Here is a 13,062-nt window from a genome sequence, read left to right as displayed (position 1 = left end):
ACAAGGCAGCACCGCCTTCAGATGCATCAGTTTTAATTTGCCTCAGATTAACTATAGTCTGTTATAATCTAAACAGTTCAGAGCCTGAAGAAGAGCAGAAACATTATGAGATTAGACCTCGATTCATTTAACGTTATATTTTACTACATTATTGAAGTATACTTTTTAGGAAATTTTAGGACTATATCAAAGAACTCTGTAAAGTAAACTTGAGGTATGTACTTTTGTATACGGTACTTGAAAATGTGAACATAGTTTTGATAAGTATTCTTATGAGTACAGGGTATATATACCAATACTCTTATTGCCTTTTTAGAATAAGCTAAGTAAAGATAAAATAAATGTCTTTAATTATATCATTCTAAACTACCAGAAAAGTTGAAAGTGTATTTGCTTAATTTTAAGTTAAAAACTTGTATATTTTGTATAAACTGCTTTTCTGGTAAAGGAAACTTCCCTCTTTTTCTACTTATCTTGTGCTTGACTGAAAAATGCACCTAAAAATGTTATAAATCCAAATGAAATAATAATAAAAAAACAGAGCAGCTTTTTGAAAGTTAGAAAGTTTAGCAATGTGTGTTAATAAGGAGCTTTTTTCAGTCACAAATTACTGTACAACCTAAATTACATTTCAGCTTTACTTAGTAGGAAACCAAGCAAAAAGGCGAAAATCATTTTCAAAAAAGAAAACGTATAGAATTGGAAAAGCAGAGCTACAGGGGCCACCCGTGTTGGAGCCACAGGCTGAAAGGCCCTATCCATCCCCTGTAGGGGAAACAACCAGGGGCTCTTCAAACTGAACCCGAAAATCTACAGGAAGCAAATGGACGTTACCGTAGTAACCAGGTGACACAACCCATGAATATCCAGATTAACCTGGTCGACTGTGTCTCATATTTTACAGATGGTTGTTAGAAGAAAGAAACAGGAACTAGAAATAAATCTAAATGTAACTAGATTTTTTTTTACCGGGGTAAGAAGGATAGATTAAAGGATGCAGGTAATTATCCTCTAAAAGGCAATAAAAAATATCAAACTTTGATGATCGTAAAACAATTAAATGCAACAGAAACAGAAGAAAGCTGCAAATAGTTCTCAGTAAAATCAAGGCAAACTAAGTTCCTCAACTTGACCAATAGAGGGAGTGGTACACCATATTTTAACAGCCACTGTTTCAGTTTTTTTCTTGATGGTGACAAAACAGAAATAATAAAAATCTTAAGCTTTATCTCAGGGTGTCTTCCGACTCTTTACCGCTTTATTGTCCAATCCTACCACTAAATGTTGCTGTTCGCATCTATAATCTGGTCATCCAGAACAAAAAGGCTAAACCAAAGCACCACAGAGGAGCCAGGTCTCAGCTCCTATCAGTGCTGCTCACCAGGCTGCTGATAGGGTCACCATTACACGTGTGTTTTCATAGAGGGATATATTTGACCACTTTGGCGACAAATTGGTGGGTAAAGTAGAGACCAATGGGGAGCTAATGACGACAAAATCAATTTCACACATGGCTGCTTTTAAGAGAGGAGAGTGGCGCCTGGCATCTTGATCTGTCCATCAGCCTCTGTGTTTTTCTGCACCGTGGCAACATCAGCACTCCTGTCGAAGTAACAGCCATGACTACATGGACGATAGAGCTATTAGAGCCAGAAATGAGGCACAAACTGCATCATGAATCCCCATCCATATGACATCTCTCCACCAGCAGACGTGTTCATCCACCAACTGTTCAATGAGACACATTTAACTCATTTTGTTCAGTCACAATCAAAGTGTGAGGATTTGAAACACAGAAGAAAATCTCCATAAGGGTACAGTCTAATCCATAAGTTAAGAACACATAAAAATAACCTTCACTTATATTTTTTGGATGATTTCCCAAATAACATATTTTGTGGATAAACACTAAAGCAATAAAGTCAAGTTATATTAAAGAAGGGCTGAGCCAGCAGGCGACACCTGGGAGGACAACTCTGTGTCTCCATGTTCCGTCCTTTTAGGATACAATAGGATGGTGTCCTTTAATAAGACAAAATCAAATTAGCACCAGCAGAGTCACCTCCTGCAAGGGTCACTAGCTTTCCAGATTCCTTGAAGTGAGGATGCGCCTCTTTTTAACAGTACTTATGGGGTTTATCTACTGTCTTGGGGGTAAAGGGGTGGATTTAATGTAGATCAGTGGTTAGGAGATAACATTTAATACTGTTTGTTTTTACATACATGTGGAAAGAGAGCATGGTTATGCTTTTGTTGTTAAAAATAGCTGACAGCCACAAACAGACCAGCCCCATTTCCATACAGCCTTCCTTAGACAAGAGATGGTCACCAGAACAGCAGGTGGTTTACTAAGCTTTTAAAGGAAATGTCCAGTCAGCAAGGAATGATCAGTGGATTATAATCCTGACCTTAAACCAATACGTTCATGTTGATTAAATGAATTTAGAGTTAATCAGTAACAAAAAATAAAAATAATAATTTTCGTTGCGATCACTGAGTCCAGGAGCGGGCGTTTTTGTCCAAATATAGTAACACCTCACTCCTGTCATCTTCCGGCAGTGACATCACAGCCGGAGCCTAGCGCCATTCTCCCCGCTTTACCATCACAATCAATGGGAACTACTAAACGCATCTGCAAGTAACAACAATTATTTAAAGTTGTAGGGAATCTTTTTTAAATGTCAAATCATTCTGGCTTAAACATGTCTATAAATGTATTCTTTATCAGAAGATATTGTCCCAAAAGTTATAAAATTTATATTTTTAAAAAGAATGCTGTTTTAAAATCTGTTTTTTTTCTCATTATCTTATGCAGGCCAGTTAGTTAAACGTCAGCTTGTTCACCTCAATCAAATTTTTTCAGTCATAGCATCTTGATTCTTATGTCGTAGCTAATATACGCAACGGTTGAAATCAGAGTCATTCCTTTCCCATTGAGTTCCGTCCCAGTGTTCACGGGGATGGACGTCTGTGTCTTCAGCAGGCGTAGAGCTAACAGAACTGGCAGCGTTGCGAGGCAAGGGCTCAAACATGTACGGCTGTAAGCCTTCTACACCAAACCAAGCTTCTGCCGCCCTGGCGTCCTCTTCCACAACACCTTCGTCCCCGCTTTCCTCTAAATAAAAAATGTATGATGGAGGAGACTCATCCATGTCTGAATATGACCAGACTTTTCCTTTAAAATGGTATCTTTTTTAATTAGTTTCCCTTCTGTAGTTTGAGGTCCTCATAATGAGGCTACAACACTCTTCCCTCATTTAAGAGGGAGATGAATGTGCCTGCTTGCAACTACTTCAATAAAACAGTCAGTGTGGAAACTAGTGGAGCGGCGACTGAGGTAAAACTGAAAGGAAAGCAGGAGATAGCTAGATTTGGTACTATGTTTAATCTAGCAATCAATATAATGGTAAAAATCAGATATAACTGGAATCATTAGTCTAAACAAATGGAGGAACTATAAGGGAGTGACATTTATTCCATTTTTGCTGCAAGCAAAAAACAGGTTTTGTAAGTTGAAATTGGATTTTTTTTTTTATTTTGGTTTACACTTTTTTTTTTTTCAAATTTAAATACATTAAAATAATTCTTTGCTTGCAAAAATATTGGAATAAAATTCACTCCGTATATCACCATTCCAGAAGTCTGAAAAACTGACTTTGAAAGTTGTTTTATTAAATGTTTTTTCTACTTGAAAGCAAAAGAGAAAAATGTTAAGAAATAAATGATCTATTTCAACCTCCCCTCGTCCACCTCAGAGATCCACGCCGCCTCATTAATGAGACCTCTTCTGTTCTGACAGTTTCAGTAATAGAAAAGTTTTCCAGACATGGTAGGATTAGGCAGTAGGAAGCTCAGACTTCTCTCTGACCACAAACATAAACCAACCAACTGGTAACACACTAAAAATACATATACTACACTCTTTATTTATTTAAATATATAAATTAATATTATTATAGTATAAATGGCCCTAAGATGACAATATCTCTTATAAATAAGTACATGTTACATCAGGTTAACTTATAGTACATTTATTTATTTCATGGTATATTTACATTTATGTATTTTGATGATTTGGGCCTTCAGACATTTCAGGGATCACCTCAACATGAACATGAAAAACCACCATGTGCTATGGAGTGAATTATTTCCCATTATTGGTGCAAGCAAAGATTGCTTTTTATAACTGGAAATAAATAAAAAATGGAATCCAGAATTGGAGCTTAGAAAAAAATTCTTAAACCGAAAAAGGTTATGAGAGTAACTTTGCTGTTGTCTAAAATTTTATTTTTCAAAATTATACATTTTTTAAAATGTTTTTTTTTTTATAAATTCATTTTCATTATTCATTTTTCAGATTTTAGTTTTTCCAAATCTCTTTTTCCAGATAAAGTTTTAGTAGATAAAAATAATTGCATTATTTTCAAGTTTTTAGAGAACAGATTCTCTTCTCAAAATCTCTTCTTCAAGTCCGATACAAATCCCTCTCTGCTCCTCACTGCAGAGTAGAGCCCACCCCAGAAGTGAAGAGAACATGATTTGTAAAATGCAAAACAATGTAATTTATAAAACACAATCTGAAAAAATAGAAATTTAGAAATAGAAAATAAACAATATTTAAAAATATGAAGAGATAAAATCTAATAAAACAACAGAGTTACTTTCACTTTCAAAATGTGTTACTCTCAAACACATTTTAAAAATTGTATTTCTATTTTATTTGTGTTTTTAATTTCTGTTATCATTTTTTTTAAACATATTCACAAATCGTTTTCCTTGCTTGCAACAACAACGAGAAAAAACTCACTCCTTAGACCACCTGGGTGACTCACGACCTCCCAGGGGACCCCGACCCCCACTTACAGAGCTCCTGCTCTAACCAATCTTAAACAAAGTTGGAATCTGCAAACCTCACCTTAGCAGACTGTAATAATAAATACCTTATATTAGCTTAGCAAAGATGGAAGTACAGTTTTATATTCTGATTAAAAAAAGACATTTCAAGCATCTGATAGTGTGTCTAATCCAAGTTATCATACTGCGAGGAACTCAAACTGCCCATGCCTTGAAGTGTTTCTTAAAGGAGGAAATTATTTCATCTCATTTGTTTAGTAAAGCCATCTTTTATAGTGGAAACGTTATACATTACCATTTCATTTAAAAAAAGGATGGATGTCAATTCTTCCCTTTTCTCATTTAAAACGATGTGCAGGCGACAGCGTAGATAAGTGGGTCACTGAATGTTCAAGTGTTAATCTACGTCAAATAAATGTGGCCTCATTTGTTGCAGTGGTGTTAAAGAAATGTGTCAAACCGTGTTAAAGGAGTAGATTTAGCAACGTTGTCTTGAGCAACCTGCATGCCATAAACACGTCTCTTAGCAGGTTGCATAAAAAGAGAAATATTCACCCTAAAGAACAGCTGGTAGAGCAGGATTTAACCACATGGGTTCAATTTGGCTCAAAAATGTCACAAAGCTGCAAATTATTGCCAAATATGTACACTTTAAATCCTCCATCCTGGCACTGTCTCGTTTTAATAAAACTGCTGCCAACTACAGGTAAGGAGCCAACTACTGACAAATACCTATTATAACCCCACAGCAGCAAATATTTGGATTTTGATTCTGGCTATCCATCCAATAAAATGTAAAAATTACACGTTTTTTTGGCTTTCTTGCTCCCATAGTGGAGTAAATTATCTGTTGCTTAAAAAAAATATAAATATAAATAATAGGTTGCGCAGCAACACAGACGCAGCATCAAACGTAACAAAGATAGTTAATATTGACATTCCACTATGGACATCTTTATTTTTATTTGTTTTAAGAGGGTAAACTCAGCAGAAACAGGTTGGATCTTTATGCTAACTACTAGCACAGCAGTCGAAATGTTTTTCTTCATTTTGTTGCTCTTAAACCCTAAAAGAATCTGGTTTACATGCAGAGGCTGAACAGAAACATGAGGATCACTGCGTTATGAGTCACAATCTATCCAAAAAGCTAACAAACATTTTAAACTGCTGTATATAATGTTTTATGCAGTAGGGGTGAGAATAAGTATCATGATGTGTCATGATACGACTTATCCCAATATTCTGATACAGTAATTCAGTTCATTTGTATATCGCCAATTAAGGAGTCATTAACAGAGACAATATATTGTGATTTTTCTAGTAATATGGCTCTGGAAATCATTGAGAGACCTTGTCTACCCTATAAATTACTGGAAGGCGCTAGAAGACGTCATCGCCTAATTTATATATTTCATTTCATCCAGCTGAAAGCAGAGTTGCTAACTTGGCTCTTTTGTCGCTTCATTTATAAACTTTTCAGACCTCTCTAGTGTCTTTGTTTTAAAAAAGTGCCAAGCGCAAAGTCTAGCAACTTTATTCTATGCCAAGGGAGACTTTGGCAACAACACATAAAAGCACCGAACTCTGTTCTCCTGAGCGAGTGGATCCGTAAACCTGTCTACCGCTCTGGTCCACTGTGGTCATGCAAGGCAGGCTGAAAAAAGGGGCTAGATGTGGCGCTGGGCGCTTTTTTGAAATACTATAGAGAGGTCTAAAAAGTTGCTAAAGATAGAAACAAAAATTCAAAGTAGGCAAAACTGTTGGACGATGTGCTGCGTTTTAATGGCTGGAGATTTAAAGTGATATAAAAGTAAGATAATGAAACTGATGTTTATAAATCTTTTTGTCCATATTTAAGATCCAGTTTGGATTATTTTGAATCATTACCAATATCATCTAATGCAAATCAGGATATTGGTATTTTGAATCGATACTAATATCCTGGAATGAAATATCAGGTAAACTGCTTTATTCTTACACTCTGAGTCTGCAGCCATATTGGATTTTGAACCTAGATCTGGTTTGGATACTTCCAACCTTTCATGTCAAGGATTCTCCTTTAGAAGACGTTCTTCTATTTCCTATTGGGAACTTTTAAAATCCAACATCTGAGTTCAAACAGAATGCAGCTTTAAGCCTTTTTGCTCCTCTGAGGAGTTCATCAGTTTCTCCACAGACATCTGTTGCAAAAAAAGGGAACTAATACGGCTGATAGCTTCAAAATAACCAATTCAATAAATGCATTTTTAAATGAGTCATCACCTGGAAATCTGACTTTTTCAGAACTGTGAATGTAAAATACCAGTTTATCCTAAGAGAAAAGTCATTGCATTTGTAGGAAATAAACAGCTGCATTGATAATGAGGTAACACCTGGCTGCCTAAGGAGGATAAAACCCAATCAGGTGTCTGGGTTATTAAAGAGCAGGTCTGGTAGCACTATTTGGACTGTGTCTCCGAACCTCTCAGGAACAAATAATAGATGATTCCCAGTGAAAAAATGGAAAGGCGGAAAAGTTTCCTCCTCCCACAACGATCTACTATTCATATCTGCTTTCTGTTGCTTTTTTCTGTTCACTTTTTTTTTTTTCGTCATAGTTTACATAACAAAAGTATGAACCAGACAGTAAAGAAGCTTAAACACTACTCTTGTAAACACGTATCCACTACTTCCTTTCTGATTTATCCCTACATTTCATCTTGGGCGGGAGGGCGGGTTTCCGATTGCTTAATCCATCTTGTGCAAGATAGATGCTTCGGGAGGAGGCACTGTGCAAGAAGCTTTCACAGCTCATCCAATCGTGACCAAAGCTCCTCTAAGCCTGGTTTGAAGACTTTTCTATCAAATTTCTTTTTCTGCTTGACACTTATTTCACCAGGAGGCATTTAAGTCCATACACCACCACCGATAGGTTTGTCATAAATCCTTAAACCTAATTTTTACTCCTTTTTTACATTAAATATAAATCTGTTAAACCTAATAAATAAATATTTATATATATATTTATATATATTTTACATCGTTGTTGAGGTCCAGCTCCTAATGATGATATATATCCAAACATCCAGACAGGTGCAGGGTATAAAAATAGGAAAAATGACAAATCCCCACGCTTTCTCCAGGCTGAATGGATCCCGAGGCAGTGGCAGACCTTTACAATCAGATGAGTCGATATAAAACAGGAAGAGGACAGAGGGGTACTCCAAAGTGCAGACGCTCTTTCTTAAAGGTGAGTCAGCTCGTTTTAATTTATAAGGATTTGTTTCCATGCCTGTGGTCCCTCGGCGAGAGCAAAACGAATGCACTGCGAATGTGTTCCTCCAGGATCCACCTTTGATGGATGAGCAAATTTTACTGTTGTATCCATGTTAGAGGAAACACTGCCAGATCTAGCCTCCTTTGGTCACCATTGTGTCTTTGGACAGGTACACCACCCAGTAGACCATGTTAAATGCACCAAAGGACACTGGAAACAGGATCCGTGCGTATTTGTCAATTTTACTGGTTCCACCCATGCCAGCAGTGGTTGGCTGAGAGCATGGCGTCTGCTTCGGCTCCAGTTTGTTCCCCATCATCTGGATGCGCTCCAACTTGGGCCCCAGAAGTTGTTGCAGAGATGCGGGGCCATCGGCTTGCCTGCTAGGTGTCCCACCCATCACGTCGGGGGTGGAGGCTGCGGGTTGAGGTGTACCCTTCACCAGCTGGGCGGAGGAGGAAGCCACGCTCAGCAGGCTCTCAGACTTGGGGCTGGAGCGGGACAGAGTGGAGGAGCTGCCATTGGCTCCGCCGGCTAAAGGTCTGAGCTGCCTTCCTCTCCCCAGTCCTGAAATGTTGGTGGTGGACTGGGCTCTCAGCTGACTGGTTGGATCTTGGTGGGAAATGTTATTCATTCTCTTTCTCAAGGAGCCGTTGGTGCCGGGAATCTGCTGTGAAAGACGAGAGAAAGATAGGCTTAGGTTGAGGTGAACAGAATATTTTCAAAGCCAAGCTTTATTAGCAGAGCTAATGATCTATCTTCAGGTAACACAGAGTACATGTCAGACTTAATAATATTACTTTAGCGATAGTTTCAAGGTGTTGCTTTATTGTATATCTCGTACCATGTCTTTCGGTTGTGCTGTTCTTTTTTCATCTCGTTACAGGTGATGAAGCAGACTGAAAATGTTTTGTCATTGTCTCCTTTCTATCTCCTCTTTCTTTCATCTTTTCTCTTTTTTTCTCTTTTTTCCTTTTCTTCTTCTGTTTTTCTGCTCTATTTACATTGCAGTGTCCATATAAACTGTAAAACTCCCTGCATAATTATAATAAAGCAATTTATATGCATGAAACAAGCATGGAGCTATATGGCAATTGCCATACTGCTCCACTTGTGAAAGTAAAAGCTGTTGGGCTCTTTTTGGCATCAAGACAATTATTCCTATTGCCACATTGCCAGACATGACACTGTTAAAAAAAAAAAAAAAAAAAAAAAAAAAAAGAAGAGCTAATAATACCAATAATCCCATAATGCAGACAGACAAAAGGAAAAAATTGGTTGTGAAATCTTGTGTTGCACCAAAACTTTGTTTCGCTGCTGTAAATCCTTATTTGGAGTTTTTGCAATGTTTTCTAACCATGCAAAATCCAGGTCGTGTTTCTCTTATCTACATTACAAAGGAGTCTCATGTGTCTGAGTGTTTCACACTTAGATACAAAAACCTCAAACTTATTTTTCTCTTATTGGGGATTATATGTGGTTCTATGGAGGACCACTGTTTCCTCCCACAGTCTGAATACCAGTGGTGATAGTCTGCACTGAAGCTTTAATACATGCTGCAAACCTGTAGCACAGAACCACTGTTACAACGCTTCCTTCAGAGAGTAAGAAATCATGTGACCAATGACGTCCGAAGCACTGACTGATTTGCTTCCTGGATGAATATCCTGACTAGTTCGGATAAGTGTTCCCCACCCCATTTTCAACCTCTGCCATTCTTTCACAAGCACACCCAATGCGTGCTATATTTTCCCAAGACTCTGTTTGGTAACACCAAAACATGTTAATCAACCTTTATTAACAAATACAACATGATATACTGTACTGTGTGGGTGCCAGCGTATTTTTAAAACAAACCTAGTATGAAAACAGGAGGGATAAATACAACATTTATTTTGCACCAAGGGGGATTTTAACATTTAAACTTTGGTGATCTACACACGAAATGAAATGCAAACAGTTTCACTGGGGAATCCCTGACTATTAGTAGTGATGCATATTATACAGTGTACCATGTCCCTCTGTGCAATCCTTCTGTCCTAAACAAGACTGAAGCTTCAACTTTTCCATAAAGTTTGCACATAAATAGCAAATCCATCACAAAAAAAATTAAAAGAGAGGGATGATGTTTTCTCCTGTTTTAGCTTCCTTTGCTTTTGGCTCCCTGTTAAATTCAGAGTAGAATTTAAAATCCTCCTTCTCACATATAAAGCCTTAAATGGCCAAGCTCCATCTGATATCAGAGATCTGATTGTTCCGTATGTTCCTAACAGAGCACTTCGCTCTCAATCTGCAGGTTTACTAGTGGTTCCTAGAATTTCTAAAAGTAGAATGGGAGGCAGATCTTTTAGTTATCAGGCTCCTCTCCTGTGGAACCAACTACCAGTTTTAGTCCGTGAGGCAGACACCCTGTCTACTTATAAGGGTAGGTTTAAAACTTTCCTTTTTGTTAAAGCTTATAGTTAGAGTTGCTCAGGTTATCCTGAGCTATCTCTATAGTTATGCTGCTATAGGCTTAGACTGCTGGAGGACATAGGGACCTATTTTGCTCATTCTAATTCATTCTATTGTAGCTCTATTCTCCAACTTTGCAATATTTATGATGATCTTGGCATCAGCAGCCGCTCCTGTATTAAATAAACACTGAATTATTCCACTGTCTTTCTCACCTTGAATACTGGGTTATTCTTTCCTGCTTAATGACTATATTTGTTATTTAACCCCTTATCATTATGCTGGCTGCTTTTTTTCATCATAGTAGCTTCATCTGGTCTGTTCCTGTATGGCTGAGACTCCATCCTGGAGGGGAAATATCACCTACTGGAGAGTGGTGGCCTAGTGGTTAGAGCATTGCACTCAAAGGTTCTGAGTTCAAGCCCCACTCCCACAGACTGCCACTCTGGGTCCCTGAGCAAGAGCCTGTTTGTTTCCTAGACAGCCAGCTGTGGAGCTGTAAAACAGTTAATTTTTCTAAATGAATGTATTTTTAGGTCCGATCTCACACTTAGCCGTTTTTTCTGAAGATTACTTCCTGTTAAAAGGGAGCTTTTCCACTTTTTCTGCATGCATGCCAGTATGAGATATTGCTGTATAGTCAAGCACACATTGGTGTAACCGCATGCTCATTGAGAAGGATAGAATCCTTCAAAGTCAATGACTTAATGCAATCAGATGGGTTTCCCTGATAGAACACTTTTTAACCAATCTGACTGGATGATCTGACTGAATTGTTCCTGTAAGAGTGCCTTGAGATTACATGTGGTGAATTGGTGCTAAAAATTAACTGAATTAAAAACTGAATATCGTTTGTTGTAGATTTATTGAAGGAGCAGGCACAGAAGCATAAAACACAAAAGGAACATATGGGAGGCAATGTAGACAATCCAGCCGTCAGTGGCTGATGGGAACCTCCTTAAATATTAGGGAGGAGAAGAATCATGTGTTGGGATCCTGCAGCTGCCTCCTCCAAAGGCCAGATTCGTCGGCCGATTATGCCATAATGCAGCGCCGTGGCCTGTTTGGATTCTCAAACTATGCAGCTGATAAATGCTGCTCTTTTTCGCCTGGTTAGAAGGACAGTTCTGATGTATATTGCTTAGCTTCGGTGCTGAAGTTACACCCCTGCGAGAATATTTAACGCTAAATAGCAACCAAGTTCTCCCAGAGAAGTCTGTGCTTGCTGGACGGAGTGAGACTACCTATTCTATGATTCAGAAGGAGCTGATCGTATTGAGCGTCTTTTCCTATGATTCAAATGGAGTTGAACATAGTGTTTTATGAACCCACCTACTGAAGCAGATGAGAAAGAGCTATCCAGCTCAGGTTGACCTACACCTAACTGCATATGGAACAGTGGGGCCCAATTACTGTTTGCTGAGGAGCCGTGTGAAGCCGCTGACCCGTAGCATACTGGTCCTGCTGCTGCCTGAGATGCGCCGCTTGCTTAAGCCACCACCGTTGCCTGCCCTCAGCTGCCACTACCTGAGCTGAGGCTACCAGCTCACTGCCATATTTAAAAGGGAGATGAAATAAAGTCCTGCAAAGTTGCATCTTCTTATTGTATCAGTTTATTCCAATTTTTTTGAGAGCTGCTGTTGGACGAACGGACTGTACCGAAGGAGTTCGAGCCACCAAACCAGCTGGAAAGCCCCTATCATTCTACTGAGCCAAAACAGTAACATCCATCCTTCCCTCGATCCATCAGATGCTTAATAAGTGCTATTCTTTGATGTACAGCGTAGAATAGATAGTTATGTTTGTGTTTTATCTGAAAGAAGCTTTCTGATTTAGGGGTTTTAAATGAATGCCAATGTTCACTGAGCAGACTGGGGGTTACCATCTTTTTCTGTAAGGACTATGACAGTGGACTGGCTACCGTTGTTATGTCCCAGCTACCTCATGCCAAGCCACATTGTAGAGGTCATGTTGTCAGCTCTAACTTTTCGTTGTTTAAGCTGGACCCAACAAACCTGACCTCTGGGGAGCAGCTAAACTATCCCATTCTCTTCTTCATTGCAAATTGATGAAATCCTGACTCATTGTTCATTTTTCATTGTAAAACCAAATGAAACTCACTGTTTGGACTGCATTTAATATCTCTGCATCAGGGCTTATTCACATTTATCTTCTGCTATATTTAAAAGACACCTGAAATGCATTAAGCTTTAAAAGTTGAACATTCCTCAGAGACTCTTAGACATACTTTTAAACTCTCTTTTTCCCTTTTTATTATTATTATTAGTACTGTTTCGTGTCTGCTTATGTCATGATCTATCCTGATTGCTGGCCTTAACTGTTCATGTCATTCACCTACTTTATTCTGCCTGGCTCCTAATCATCTCTCATCCTATCCTCCTGTGTTTTTGCTTTATATTCGATTCAGTCCAGCTATCGACTCGGAACGTGGGGAGCATCAGTTTTCAAGCCTGGCTGCAAGGAGGAGACGAGTTTAA

The 13,062-nt window shown here is 38.4% G+C and overlaps 1 protein-coding gene across 1 annotated transcript in view; it reads right to left on the bottom strand.

Annotated features, from left to right (window-relative positions):
• Positions 1 to 7,762: 7,762 nt before the first annotated feature.
• Positions 7,763 to 13,062, bottom strand: part of gabra4 (gamma-aminobutyric acid (GABA) A receptor, alpha 4) — a 61,367-nt gene continuing 56,067 nt past the window's right edge. Inside the window, exon 9 of the mRNA XM_015383379.1 lies at positions 7,763 to 8,780. Within this exon, the coding sequence (XP_015238865.1) occupies positions 8,244 to 8,780 (537 nt within the window). The 3' untranslated portion in view covers positions 7,763 to 8,243. The remainder of the gene's footprint in view (positions 8,781 to 13,062) is intronic.

This window comes from Cyprinodon variegatus, unplaced genomic scaffold, assembly GCF_000732505.1.
Source record: "Cyprinodon variegatus isolate N-32 unplaced genomic scaffold, C_variegatus-1.0 Scaffold283, whole genome shotgun sequence".
Lineage (NCBI taxonomy): Eukaryota > Metazoa > Chordata > Actinopteri > Cyprinodontiformes > Cyprinodontidae > Cyprinodon > Cyprinodon variegatus.
This window is presented reverse-complemented; position numbering and strand designations above follow the sequence as displayed.